At 42.4% G+C, this 12,695-nt stretch overlaps 2 protein-coding genes across 4 annotated transcripts in view; one reads left to right on the top strand and one right to left on the bottom strand.

Annotated features, from left to right (window-relative positions):
* ak8 (adenylate kinase 8) overlaps positions 1-4,016 on the bottom strand; it is a 30,711-nt gene extending 26,695 nt beyond the window's left edge. The window contains exons 1-5 of one of the 2 annotated variants that reach the window (XM_046841702.1): positions 3,903-4,016; positions 3,240-3,342; positions 3,078-3,162; positions 2,243-2,292; positions 1,797-1,907 (exon numbers count right to left, since the gene is read on the bottom strand). In XM_046841702.1, the coding sequence (XP_046697658.1) occupies positions 1,797-1,907; positions 2,243-2,292; positions 3,078-3,162; positions 3,240-3,323 (330 nt within the window). In that variant the 5' untranslated portion in view covers positions 3,324-3,342; positions 3,903-4,016. The remainder of the gene's footprint in view (positions 1-1,796; positions 1,908-2,242; positions 2,293-3,077; positions 3,163-3,239; positions 3,343-3,902) is intronic. The other variant, XM_046841703.1, reaches the window with a different exon arrangement.
* Positions 4,017-4,047: 31 nt separating this feature from the next.
* On the top strand, positions 4,048-12,595 carry spaca9 (sperm acrosome associated 9). Of its 2 annotated transcripts, none has more exons than XM_046841705.1 (4): positions 4,048-4,185; positions 4,335-4,561; positions 10,101-10,303; positions 12,294-12,595. In XM_046841705.1, exons 2-4 carry the CDS (start codon positions 4,391-4,393, stop codon positions 12,592-12,594), a joined length of 675 nt encoding a protein of 224 aa, XP_046697661.1. In that variant the 5' UTR covers positions 4,048-4,185; positions 4,335-4,390; the 3' UTR covers position 12,595. The 2 variants fall into 2 exon arrangements, with proteins under 2 accessions (XP_046697661.1, XP_046697662.1); XM_046841706.1 differs by having other exon boundaries at positions 4,055-4,181.
* The last annotated feature ends 100 nt before the right edge of the window (positions 12,596-12,695 follow it).

The following is a 12,695-nucleotide window of genomic DNA, read 5'->3' as shown; positions in this document are numbered from 1 at the left end:
TGCTTTTTTACACACTTTGATCTGTATCAAAGATGCGTACAGATATCTCCTCATATATCTTCATGATATCTCCTCATACATCTTCATATCTCCTCATATATCTTCATGATATCTCCTCATACATCTTCATATCTCCTCATACGTCTTCATGATATCTCCTCATACATCTTCATTATATCTTCTCATATGTCTTCATGATATCTCCTCACATCATATCTCCTCATATCTTCATGATATCTCCTCATACATCTTCATGATACCTCCTCATATGTCTTCATGATATCTCCTCATACGTCTTCATGATATCTCCTACATCTTCATGATATCTCCTCATACGTCTTCATGATATCTTCTCACACAACTTCATGATATCTCCTCACACAACTTCATGATATCTCCTCAAACATCTTCATATCTCCTCACACATCATATCTCCTCACACGTCTTCATATCTCCTCACACATCTTCATAACTCCTCACATTCTCATATCTCCACACACATCTATATATTTCCTCACATCATATCTCCTCACACAACTTCATGATATCTCCTCATACATCTTCATGATACCTCCTCATATGTCTTCATGATATCTCCTCATACGTCTTCATGATATCTCCTACATCTTCATGATATCTCCTCATACGTCTTCATGATATCTTCTCACACAACTTCATGATATCTCCTCACACAACTTCATGATATCTCCTCAAACATCTTCATATCTCCTCACACATCATATCTCCTCACACGTCTTCATATCTCCTCACAAATCTTCATAACTCCTCACACATTTTCATATCTCCACACACATCTATATATTTCCTCACATCATATCTCCTCACACAACTTCATGATTTCTCCTTATACGTCTTCATATCTCCTCATATATCTTCATGATATCTCCTCATATATCTTCATGATATCTCCTCATACATCTTCATATCTCCTCATATATTTCATGATATCTCCTCATACATCTTCATTATATCTTCTCATATGTCTTCATGATATCTCCTCATATATTTCATGATATCTCCTCATACATCTTCATGATACCTCCTCATATGTCTTCATGATATCTCCTCATACGTCTTCATGATATCTCCTACATCTTCATGATATCTCCTCATCGTCTTCATGATATCTTCTCACACAACTTCATGATATCTCCTCACACAACTTCATGATATCTCCTCAAACATCTTCATATCTCCTCACACATCATATCTCCTCACACGTCTTCATATCTCCTCACACATCTTCATAACTCCTCACACATTCTCATATCTCCACACACATCTATATATTTCCTCACACATCATATCTCCTCACACAACTTCATGATATCTCCTCATACATCTTCATGATACCTCCTCATATGTCTTCATGATATCTCCTCATACGTCTTCATGATATCTCCTACATCTTCATGATATCTCCTCATACGTCTTCATGATATCTTCTCACACAACTTCATGATATCTCCTCACACAACTTCATGATATCTCCTCAAACATCTTCATATCTCCTCACACATCATATCTCCTCACACGTCTTCATATCTCCTCACAAATCTTCATAACTCCTCACACATTTTCATATCTCCACACACATCTATATATTTCCTCACACATCATATCTCCTCACACAACTTCATGATTTCTCCTTATACGTCTTCATATCTCCTCACACATCTTCATATCTCCTCACACATCTTCATATCTCCTCACACATCTTTATGATATGTCCTCACACATCTTCATGATATCTCATGTGAGTGCTGAAGTCTCACCTGATTCTGCTCTGTGTACTGCTTGATGGCTCTGCTCAGTTCACTGTCATTCTCAAGGATGCTGTTAGAGGTTATATGAACAGCACCGATGTGCTCACACAACTTTTTAGCCTGTCAATCAGAGCGTGATCAATTTGAAACAGAATAAGAAAGAAAAGAAAACACTAATAGTGAGTAATAGAGCATCACGGAGAATGCTAAATAATAGCCTGAAAAACATCCTGTAATGATTTCTAGTTCTGCTGAACGTTTTTTAGGATATATTTTATATCTTACAGTTTGAATTATATTCGAGTCATTTTGAGTAGGAAATAAGTCAGGAAATGAATCTTTACAATGCTTAATAAGGTGATGTAAAAATATGACCATAAATAATATCTACTATATTATAAATAAATAAATAAATAAATAAATAAATAAATAAATAAATAAATAAATGTACTTACGATTGTTGTTTTTCCAGATGCTGGTGGACCCAGTATCAAAACTCTTGGCACTAAACAAAAAAATAATTATATCACTAAACACAGCAGCTCAATTATGTGATTTATGATCCACAGAGATATTTAATCTCAGCACCTTTTATTCAATTACATAGAGAGCCTGCCACCTGCTGGTAAATTTAGGAGGTTCATCTTTTCAGACCAGTCAGTAGAGTAAGTAAGTAAGTAAGAAAGAAAGAAAGAAAGAAAGAAAGAAAGAAAGAAAGAAAGAAAGAAAGAAAGAAAGAAAGAAAGAAAGCTTTATACTTGTCACATGTACATTACAGAACAGTGAAATTCTCTCTTTGCATATCCCAGTGATGTAGGAAACTGGGGTCAGAGAGCAGGGTCCCCATGTTACAACACCCTGGAGAACACTAGGTTAAGGGCCTTGCTTTGGGGCCCAGGAGCAGCAGCTTGGGGATACCAGGGCGGGAACTCCCAACCTTCCAATCAGTAACCCAGAGCCTTAACCAATTCCCCAAGGTGCATGTCTACATTTTGTTTATTTCTATTGAACTGAGTGGAAAGGATTTTAAAAATATATAAATGTTATGCTGTTGTGTCAGAAAAAGCAAAAAAAAGAAAAATAGCCATGACCCCAACAGCGTTAAATAAATATAAACTACAATCTTTTAGGGGGTCAAAGTTTTCTGTACAAAGTGAGTTAAAAAATAATTATTTATTATTTATTTAACTCTATTTATTTAACTTTAGGAGACACCCTCGTCAAAAACCGTAACTAATACACCAGTAATTATTTTATAAATGCAAATCTTGAGTTTAGTAGAGCTCTCACCTTCTATACTGTCTCTCTTCAGCAGTCCTATCAGGTACTGAATATGATCTTCTGGCTTGTCTATCACCAGGTTTCTCACTAGGCTCTGTGTAAACGAAACATCTGATTAGTGTTTATATTAGTGAATTTATTTATAGTACAGAGTGTCAGAATGTTGCGTACCTGCATAAGGTCGAATATTTCATGCTTCTGTGCATAAATTGACAATTCAGGGGGAATTCTCAAAGGTTTTGTGGTTGCATCCATCTTTAGCAGCGACGATTTACTGTCAAAGAGAAGAGAAGAGAAGAGAAGAGAAGAGAAGAGAAATATCAGGAGAGAAAAGAAAAGGAAAGAAAACAAAAGAAAAGAAAAGGAAAGGAAGGACAAGAAGAGAAGAGAAAAGAGTGAAAAAAGAAAAAAGAATGAAGAGAGGAAAGAGAACCAAAAAGTAAAGAGAAGAGAATAAAAGAAAAGAAAAGCAGAGAAGAGAAGAGAAGAGAAGAGAAGAGAAGAGAATATTCATTGTACTTAAATGTGTGAATAACAGTAAGAATATTTATATATTTAATGCATGAATATTTACTCAGTTTACTTGCTACATTTACTCAAACAGAGACATGGAAAAATACAATAATAATAATAATAATAATAATAATAATAATAATAATAATAATAATAATAATAATAATAGACAGAAGAGCTGAATGACTGTAAACGTGTCTTTATCCATAGACTTGATCTCTGGCCCTTTCCAAGATGGCGGATGTGTTGGTGTGTGTAATATCTAGCACGCGTGGCGAATCCTGTGTTACTGTAAGATACGTCTGAGTCGCATTTACTTACTGTCACTCAGCGGTCTTTACACAACGCTGAAGTTTATCCGGTATGATTCCGAGCTCAAATGACTTTCAATCATATAGAAACTTTCCCTACAAACGGCTGCACTGCTGAAGTTCGGCGTCTCCTATAGGACTGGTTACCAAGGTTACCGTTCCAGCGAGTTCGTGATAGTCCGCATGCGCGTCATATGTATACGGTTGCTGAGCAACGCGGCCGTGTTTAAGGACTCTGGTAAAACAAGCACGGAGTCTATTCTGAGAAATCAGGCAGCGTCAACTGCTTGTGAGTAAGTCATTTTAGAGTATGATTTTAATACGTTTTATTAAAACGTTTTAAAAACTTTATATAAGGTCTTGTATGAAGCCTGTGTTGTGTGTGTGTGTGTGTGTGTGTGTGTGTGTGTGTGTGTGTGTGTGTGTGTGTGTATGTGTGTAGGTATTGGATTTCTTGGCCAGCGATACAAACACGGTGCTGTGTGATCTCTTTATAAAATGTATCCTGTAAGAGAGAATGAGAAAATGAAGGAAGTAAAAGAGATGTTGATGCTCGCTGAGGAGAAACATCAGATCTTCAAGCAGCAGCAGCTGAGGTTCATAGCAGCGCTGGAGCGATCCCGAGAAAGTGCACACTGCCAGACCCGATCTGTGTCTTCTATCAGTGAGGTCAGAAACACATTCACTATACACTTGTTACCCATCCTCCATCAGTCCAACAAATCCACTGTACACTCTTTACCCATCCACCATCAGTCCAACACATCCACTGTACACTCTCTACCCATCCTCCATCAGTCCAACAGATCCACTGTACACTCTCTACCCATCCTCCATCAGTCCAACACATCCACTGTACATTCTCTACCCATCCTCCATCAGTCCAACACATCCACTGTACACTCTCTACTCATCCCCCATCAGTCCAACAGATCCACTGTACACTCTCTACTCATCCCCCATCAGTCCAACAGATCCACTGTACACTCTCTACTCATCCTCCATCAGTCCAACACATCCACTGTACACTCTCTACTCATCCTCCATCAGTCCAACAAATCCACTGTACAGTCTCTACCCATCCTCCATCAGTCCAACACATCCACTGTACACTCTCTACCCATCCTCCATCAGTCCAACACATCCACTGTACACTCTTTACCCATCCTCCATCAGTCCAACACATCCACAGTACTCTCTACCCATCCTCCATCAGTCCAACACATCCACAGTACACTCTCTACCCATCCTCCATCAGTCCAACACATCCACTGTACACTCTTTACCCATCCTCCATCAGTCCAACACATCCACAGTACACTCTCTACCCATCCTCCATCAGTCCAACACATCCACAGTACACTCTCTACCCATCCTCCATCAGTCCAACACATCCACAGTACACTCTCTACCCATCCTCCATCAGTCCAACACATCCACAGTACACTCTCTACCCATCCTCCATCAGTCCAACACATCCACTGTACACTCTCTACCCATCCTCCATCAGTCCAACACATCCACTGTACACTCTCTACCCATCCTCCATCAGTCCAACACATCCACTGTACACTCTCTACCCATCCTCCATCAGTCCAACACATCCACTGTACACTCTCTACCCATCCTCCATCAGTCCAACACATCCACTGTACACTCTCTACCCATCCTCCATCAGTCCAACACATCCACTGTACACTCTCTACCCATCCTCCATCAGTCCAACACATCCACTGTACTCTCTACCCATCCTCCATCAGTCCAACACATCCACTGTACACTCTCTACCCATCCTCCATCAGTCCAACACATCCACTGTACACTCTCTACCCATCCTCCATCAGTCCAACACATCCACTGTACACTCTCTACCCATCCTCCATCAGTCCAACACATCCACTGTACTCTCTACCCATCCTCCATCAGTCCAACACATCCACTGTACACTCTCTACCCATCCTCCATCAGTCCAACACATCCACTGTACACTCTCTACCCATCCTACATCAGTCCAACACATCCACTGTACACTCTCTACCCATCCTCCATCAGTCCAACACATCCACAGTACACTCTCTACCCATCCTCCATCAGTCCAACACATCCACTGTACACTCTCTACCCATCCTCCATCAGTCCAACACATCCACTGTACACTCTCTACCCATCCTCCATCAGTCCAACACATCCACAGTACACTCTCTACTCATCCTCCATCAGTATAACACATCCACTGTACACTCTCTACCCATCCTCCATCAGTATAACACATCCACTGTACACTCTCTACTCATCCTCCATCAGTATAACACATCCACTATACACTCTCTACTCATCCTCCATCAGTAACACATCCACTGTACACTCTCTACCCATCCTCCATCAGTATAACACATCCACTGTACACTCTTTACTCATCCTCCATCAGTATAACACATCCACTGTACACTCTCTACTCATCCTCCATCAGTCCAACACATCCACTGTACACTCTTTACCCATCCTCCATCAGTATAACACATCCACTGTACACTCTCTACTCATCCTCCATCAGTCCAACAGATCCACTGTACACTCTATACCCATCCTCCATCAGTCCAACACATCCACTGTACACTCTCTACTCATCCTCCATCAGTATAACACATCCACTGTACACTCTACTCATCCTCCATCAGTATAACACATCCACTGTACACTCTCTACCCATCCTCCATCAGTCCAACACATCCACTGTACACTCTTTACCCATCCTCCATCAGTCCAACACATCCACTGTACACTCTCTACCCATCCTCCATCAGTCCAACACATCCACTGTACACTCTCTACTCATCCTCCATCAGTATAACACATCCACTGTACACTCTCTACTCATCCTCCATCAGTATAACACATCCACTGTACACTCTCTACTCATCCTCCATCAGTCCAACACATCCACTGTACACTCTCTACCCATCCTCCATCAGTATAACACATCCACTGTACACTCTTTACCCATCCTCCATCAGTATAACACATCCACTGTACACTCTCTACTCATCCTCCATCAGTATAACACATCCACTGTACACTCTCTACCCATCCTCCATCAGTCCAACACATCCACAGTACACTCTCTACCCATCCTCCATCAGTCCAACACATCCACTGTACACTCTCTACCCATCCTCCATCAGTCCAACACATCCACAGTACACTCTCTACCCATCCTCCATCAGTCCAACACATCCACTGTACACTCTACCCATCCTCCATCAGTATAACACATCCACTGTACACTCTCTACTCATCCTCCATCAGTATAACACATCCACTGTACACTCTACTCATCCTCCATCAGTCCAACACATCCACTGTACACTCTCTACCCATCCTCCATCAGTATAACATCCACTGTACACTCTTTACCCATCCTCCATCAGTATAACACATCCACTGTACACTCTCTACCATCCTCCATCAGTATAACACATCCACTGTACACTCTCTACCCATCCTCCATCAGTCCAACACATCCACTGTACACTCTTTACCCATCCTCCATCAGTCCAACACATCCACTGTACACTTTACCCATCCTCCATCAGTCCAACACATCCACTGTACACTCTTACCCATCCTCCATCAGTCCAACACATCCACAGTACAGTCTCTACCCATCCTCCATCAGTCCAACACATCCACTGTACACTCTACTCATCCTCCATCAGTCCAACACATCCACAGTACACTCTCTACCCATCCTCCATCAGTATAACACATCCACTGTACACTCTACCCATCCTCCATCAGTCCAACACATCCACAGTACACTCTACCCATCCTCCATCAGTCCAACACATCCACAGTACACTCTCTACCCATCCTCCATCAGTCCAACACATCCACTGTACACTCTCTACCCATCCTCCATCAGTCCAACACATCCACAGTACTCTCTACCCATCCTCCATCAGTCCAACACATCCACAGTACACTCTCTACCCATCCTCCATCAGTCCAACACATCCACTGTACCTCTCTACCCATCCTCCATCAGTCCAACACATCCACTGTACAGTCTCTATCCATCCTCCATCAGTCCAACACATCCACTGTTCAGTCTCTACCCATCCTCCATCAGTCTAACACATCCACTGTACAGTCTCTACCCATCCTCCATCAGTCCAACACATCCACTGTACACTCTACCCATCCTCCATCAGTCCAACACATCCACAGTACACTCTCTACTCATCCTCCATCAGTATAACACATCCACTGTACACTCTACTCATCCTCCATAAGTATAACACATCCACTGTACACTCTCTACCCATCCTCCATCAGTCCAACACATCCACAGTACACTCTCTACCCATCCTCCATCAGTCCAACACATCCACAGTACACTCTCTACCCATCCTCCATCAGTCCAACACATCCACTGTACTCTCTACCCATCCTCCATCAGTCCAACACATCCACTGTACACTCTCTACCCATCCTCCATCAGTCCAACACATCCACTGTACACTCTCTACCCATCCTCCATCAGTCCAACACATCCACTGTACACTCTCTACCCATCCTCCATCAGTCCAACACATCCACTGTACACTCTACCCATCCTCCATCAGTCCAACACATCCACTGTACACTCCTACTCATCCTCCATCAGTCCAACACATCCACAGTACACTCTCTACTCATCCTCCATCAGTCCAACACATCCACTGTACACTCTCTACCCATCCTCCATCAGTCAGTCCAACACATCCACTGTACACTCTCTACCCATCCTCCATCAGTCCAACACATCCACTGTACACTCTCTACCCATCCTCCATCAGTCCATCACATCCACTGTACACTCTCTACCCATCCTCCATCAGTCCAACACATCCACTGTACACTCTCTACCCATCCTCCATCAGTCCAACACATCCACAGTACACTCTCTACCCATCCTCCATCAGTCCAACACATCCACTGTACACTCTCTACCCATCCTACATCAGTCCAACACATCCAATGTACACTCTCAACCCATCCTCCATCAGTCCAACACATCCACAGTACACTCTCTACTCATCCTCCATCAGTATAACACATCCACTGTACACTCTCTACTCATCCTCCATCAGTATAACACATCCACTGTACACTCTACTCATCCTCCATCAGTATAACACATCCACTGTACACTCTCTACTCATCCTCCATCAGTCCAACACATCCACTGTACACTCTCTACCCATCCTCCATCAGTATAACACATCCACTGTACACTCTTTACCCATCCTCCATCAGTATAACACATCCACTGTACACTCTCTATTTATCCTCCATCAGTCCAACACATCCACTGTACACTCTTTACCCATCCTTCATCAGTCCAACACATCCACTGTACACTCTCTACTCATCCTCCATCAGTATAACACATCCACAGTACACTCTCTACCCATCCTCCATCAGTCCAACACATCCACTGTACACTCTCTACCCATCCTCCATCAGTCCAACACATCCACTGTACAGTCTCTACCCATCCTCCATCAGTCCAACACATCCACTGTACAGTCTCTACCCATCCTCCATCAGTCCAACACATCCACTGTACAGTCTCTACCCATCCTCCATCAGTCCAACACATCCACTGTACAGTCTCTACCCATCCTCCATCAGTCCAACACATCCACTGTACACTCTCTACCCATCCTCCATCAGTCCAACACATCCACAGTACACTCTCTACTCATCCTCCATCAGTATAACACATCCACTGTACACTCTCTACTCATCCTCCATCAGTATAACACATCCACTGTACACTCTCTACCCATCCTCCATCAGTCCAACACATCCACAGTACACTCTCTACCCATCCTCCATCAGTCCAACACATCCACAGTACACTTTCTACCCATCCTCCATCAGTCCAACACATCCACAGTACACTCTCTACCCATCCTCCATCAGTAACACATCCACTGTACACTCTCTACCCATCCTCCATCAGTCCAACACATCCACTGTACACTCTCTACTCATCCTCCATCAGTATAACACATCCACTGTACTCTCTTTCTCTCTCTCACACACACACATATATATATATATATATATATATATATATATATATATATATACACACACTGTATATACAAATTTAGCTTTATAAATAGCGTTGTACTGAATCCCCTCATGATGTGTTTAGGTGCAGTGGTACATGACTCACCACTGCAGCAATTCCACAGACCAGCGGGCCTTCTCACTCTTCCTGGAACTCATGTCCGATCTCAAGGTGTTGTTTCAAATGATCGACTCTTTAGCATCAGCCAAAAACTTTTCAAGTGGAGTTCTGGACACGTGCAGGAATATTCTCAGCCCTGATTGTAACTTCAGCGAGTTACAGGCACAGTTAAGAGACAATGCACACATGCACATTAAGTCAGAAATAAAACTTTTGTTGAAGTGCTCTTACAGGAAAATATTCAACTACAAGAAGAATGTGAGCCAAAATACAATACATTTACTGTTTCTATGTAGTTGACTAATTTCCGACATCATTATATGCATGTTTTATTCCTCTTACACCATTTCAGTTGCTACTGTTTACAATTTGTTTATTATTTAGAAAAAATACACACACCATCATTTTACACCAGGTGTTCACTAAGGTCGAGGTCAAAGCAGAGCTTCTTAAGATCTTCCACTCCAAACCATGTGAAGCTTATCTTTGTGAAGCTTGCTTTGCTCACCAGCGTTATCATGCTGAAACAGGTTTAGGTCTGCTAGTTCAAGTGAAGCTAAAAGGTTATTCTATCGCATCCAAAAACATTCTGTACAATTAAATGCCTTCCAACATTGTTGTATTGTTGGCAAATAACCGCATATGGCTCATTTGGGTGGAAAAATTAGGCGTCCCAATACTTTTCTCCATAGAGCATATAGTGTATTTCCTCACCAAATCTACTTGCCCTGTTATCAAGAAGCTCCGAACTCTCATGTGTCAGAAAATGCACATATAGATATTTGGAAAGCAATGACACTGTAAAATCCGTCCCCTGTATGCTAAATAAACTCGTTATAAATAATGAATCTCCTTATACACTGATCAGGCATAATATTATGGCCACCTGCCTAATATTGTGTTGGTTCCTCTTTTTTGTGTCGGGCCAGTTCTGACCAGTCAAGCATTAACAGCAGTAACTTTTTTAGTAATTTGAGCTACAGGAGCTCGTCTGTTGGATCGGACCACACAGATCAGCCTTCGCCCCCACGTGCATCAATGAGCCTCGGCCGCTCATGACCCTGTTCCTTCCTTGGAGCACTTTAGATACTGACCACTGCAGACTGGGAACATCCCACGAGGGCTGCAGTTTTGGAGATGCTCTGACCCAGTCGTCTAGACGTCACAATTTGGCCCTTGTCAAATCCTTACGCTCGCCCATTTTTCCTGCTTCCAACACGTCAACTTCGAGGACAAAATGTTCACTTGCTGACTAATAAATCCCACACACTAACGGGTGCCATGATGAAGAGATAATCAGTGTTATTCACTCCACCGCTCATAATGTTGTGTCATAACGTTATGCCTGATTGGTGTACATCTTAACTATCTATTTACCATACAGATCTTGTCCCATAAAAGAATGTATTGGGTAGAACCAGTAGGATAATATGAACAGAATACTCGAATTACAGCTGGAAATTAAATTCATAATTTGTTACATTTATATAGCGCTTTTCTGCAGCACTCAAAGTGCTTTACATATGAAAGGGGGATTCTCCTCAACCACCACCAATGTGCAGCATCCACCTGGATGATGCGACGGCAGCCATATTGCCCCAGAACGCCCACCACACACCAGCATATTAGTGGAGAGGAGAGTGATATAGCCAATTAATATGAGGGGATGATTAGTAGGCCAGCGGGCAAGTTTTGGCCAGGATGCCGGGGCACACCCCTACTCGTTTTCGAAAGACATCCTGGGATTTTTTAATGACCACAGAGAGTCAGGACCTCGGTTTAACGTCTCATCCGAAGGACGGTGCTTTTTTTATTTATTTATTTATTTTTTTACAGTATAGTGTCCCTGTCACTATACTGGGGTGTTAGGACCCACACAGACCACAGGGTGAGCACCCCCTGCTGGTCTCACTAACACCTCTACCAGCAGCAACCTGGTTTTTCCCAGGTGGTCTCCCATCCAAGTACTGGCCAGGCTCAACCCTGCTTAGCTTCAGTGGGCAAGCTGTCTTGGGCTACAGGGTGATATGGCTGCTGGAAATTAAATTCAGTATTTCCATTATAAAAAACAGTCAGTGATTTGGTAAAATTTTATAAAACTGAAAATGTTTGTTCAGCATCTTCATGGTACTAATTATCTCTTTAACCTCTCTAAAGATACCCGCATGATGTGGTGAATCGTCTGAGTTGCACCGAAGCCGAAAACTACTACTCCGGGGTCGTCAGCGTGATTCCTGTGACTCTGGACCTGCTCAGTATGGCATTCTCACAAATGCTGCAAGTCAGAAACGAGCCGATTTCTCAGACGGATATTACACAGAAAACAGCAGCCGTTCATGAACAGAACACACTCACAAACGCAAGTGAAAACCCTCACTCGTCCAAGCATTCCTACAAGGCTATGCATAAAGGAGCAAGTGGATGGAAACCGTTATGGAGGCCCCCATGGCGCAACTGAATGTGAAAAAAAAAACCACCAGGATTTTGTTCCATTCCCTGAAATATAAATGAACGCTTTGGAATGTGAGGAATGCCACCATTGTTTTCCAGTGAACAAAT

This window comes from Silurus meridionalis, chromosome 27 (assembly GCF_014805685.1).
Source record: "Silurus meridionalis isolate SWU-2019-XX chromosome 27, ASM1480568v1, whole genome shotgun sequence".
NCBI classification, from domain to species: Eukaryota; Metazoa; Chordata; class Actinopteri; order Siluriformes; family Siluridae; genus Silurus; species Silurus meridionalis.
This window is presented reverse-complemented; position numbering and strand designations above follow the sequence as displayed.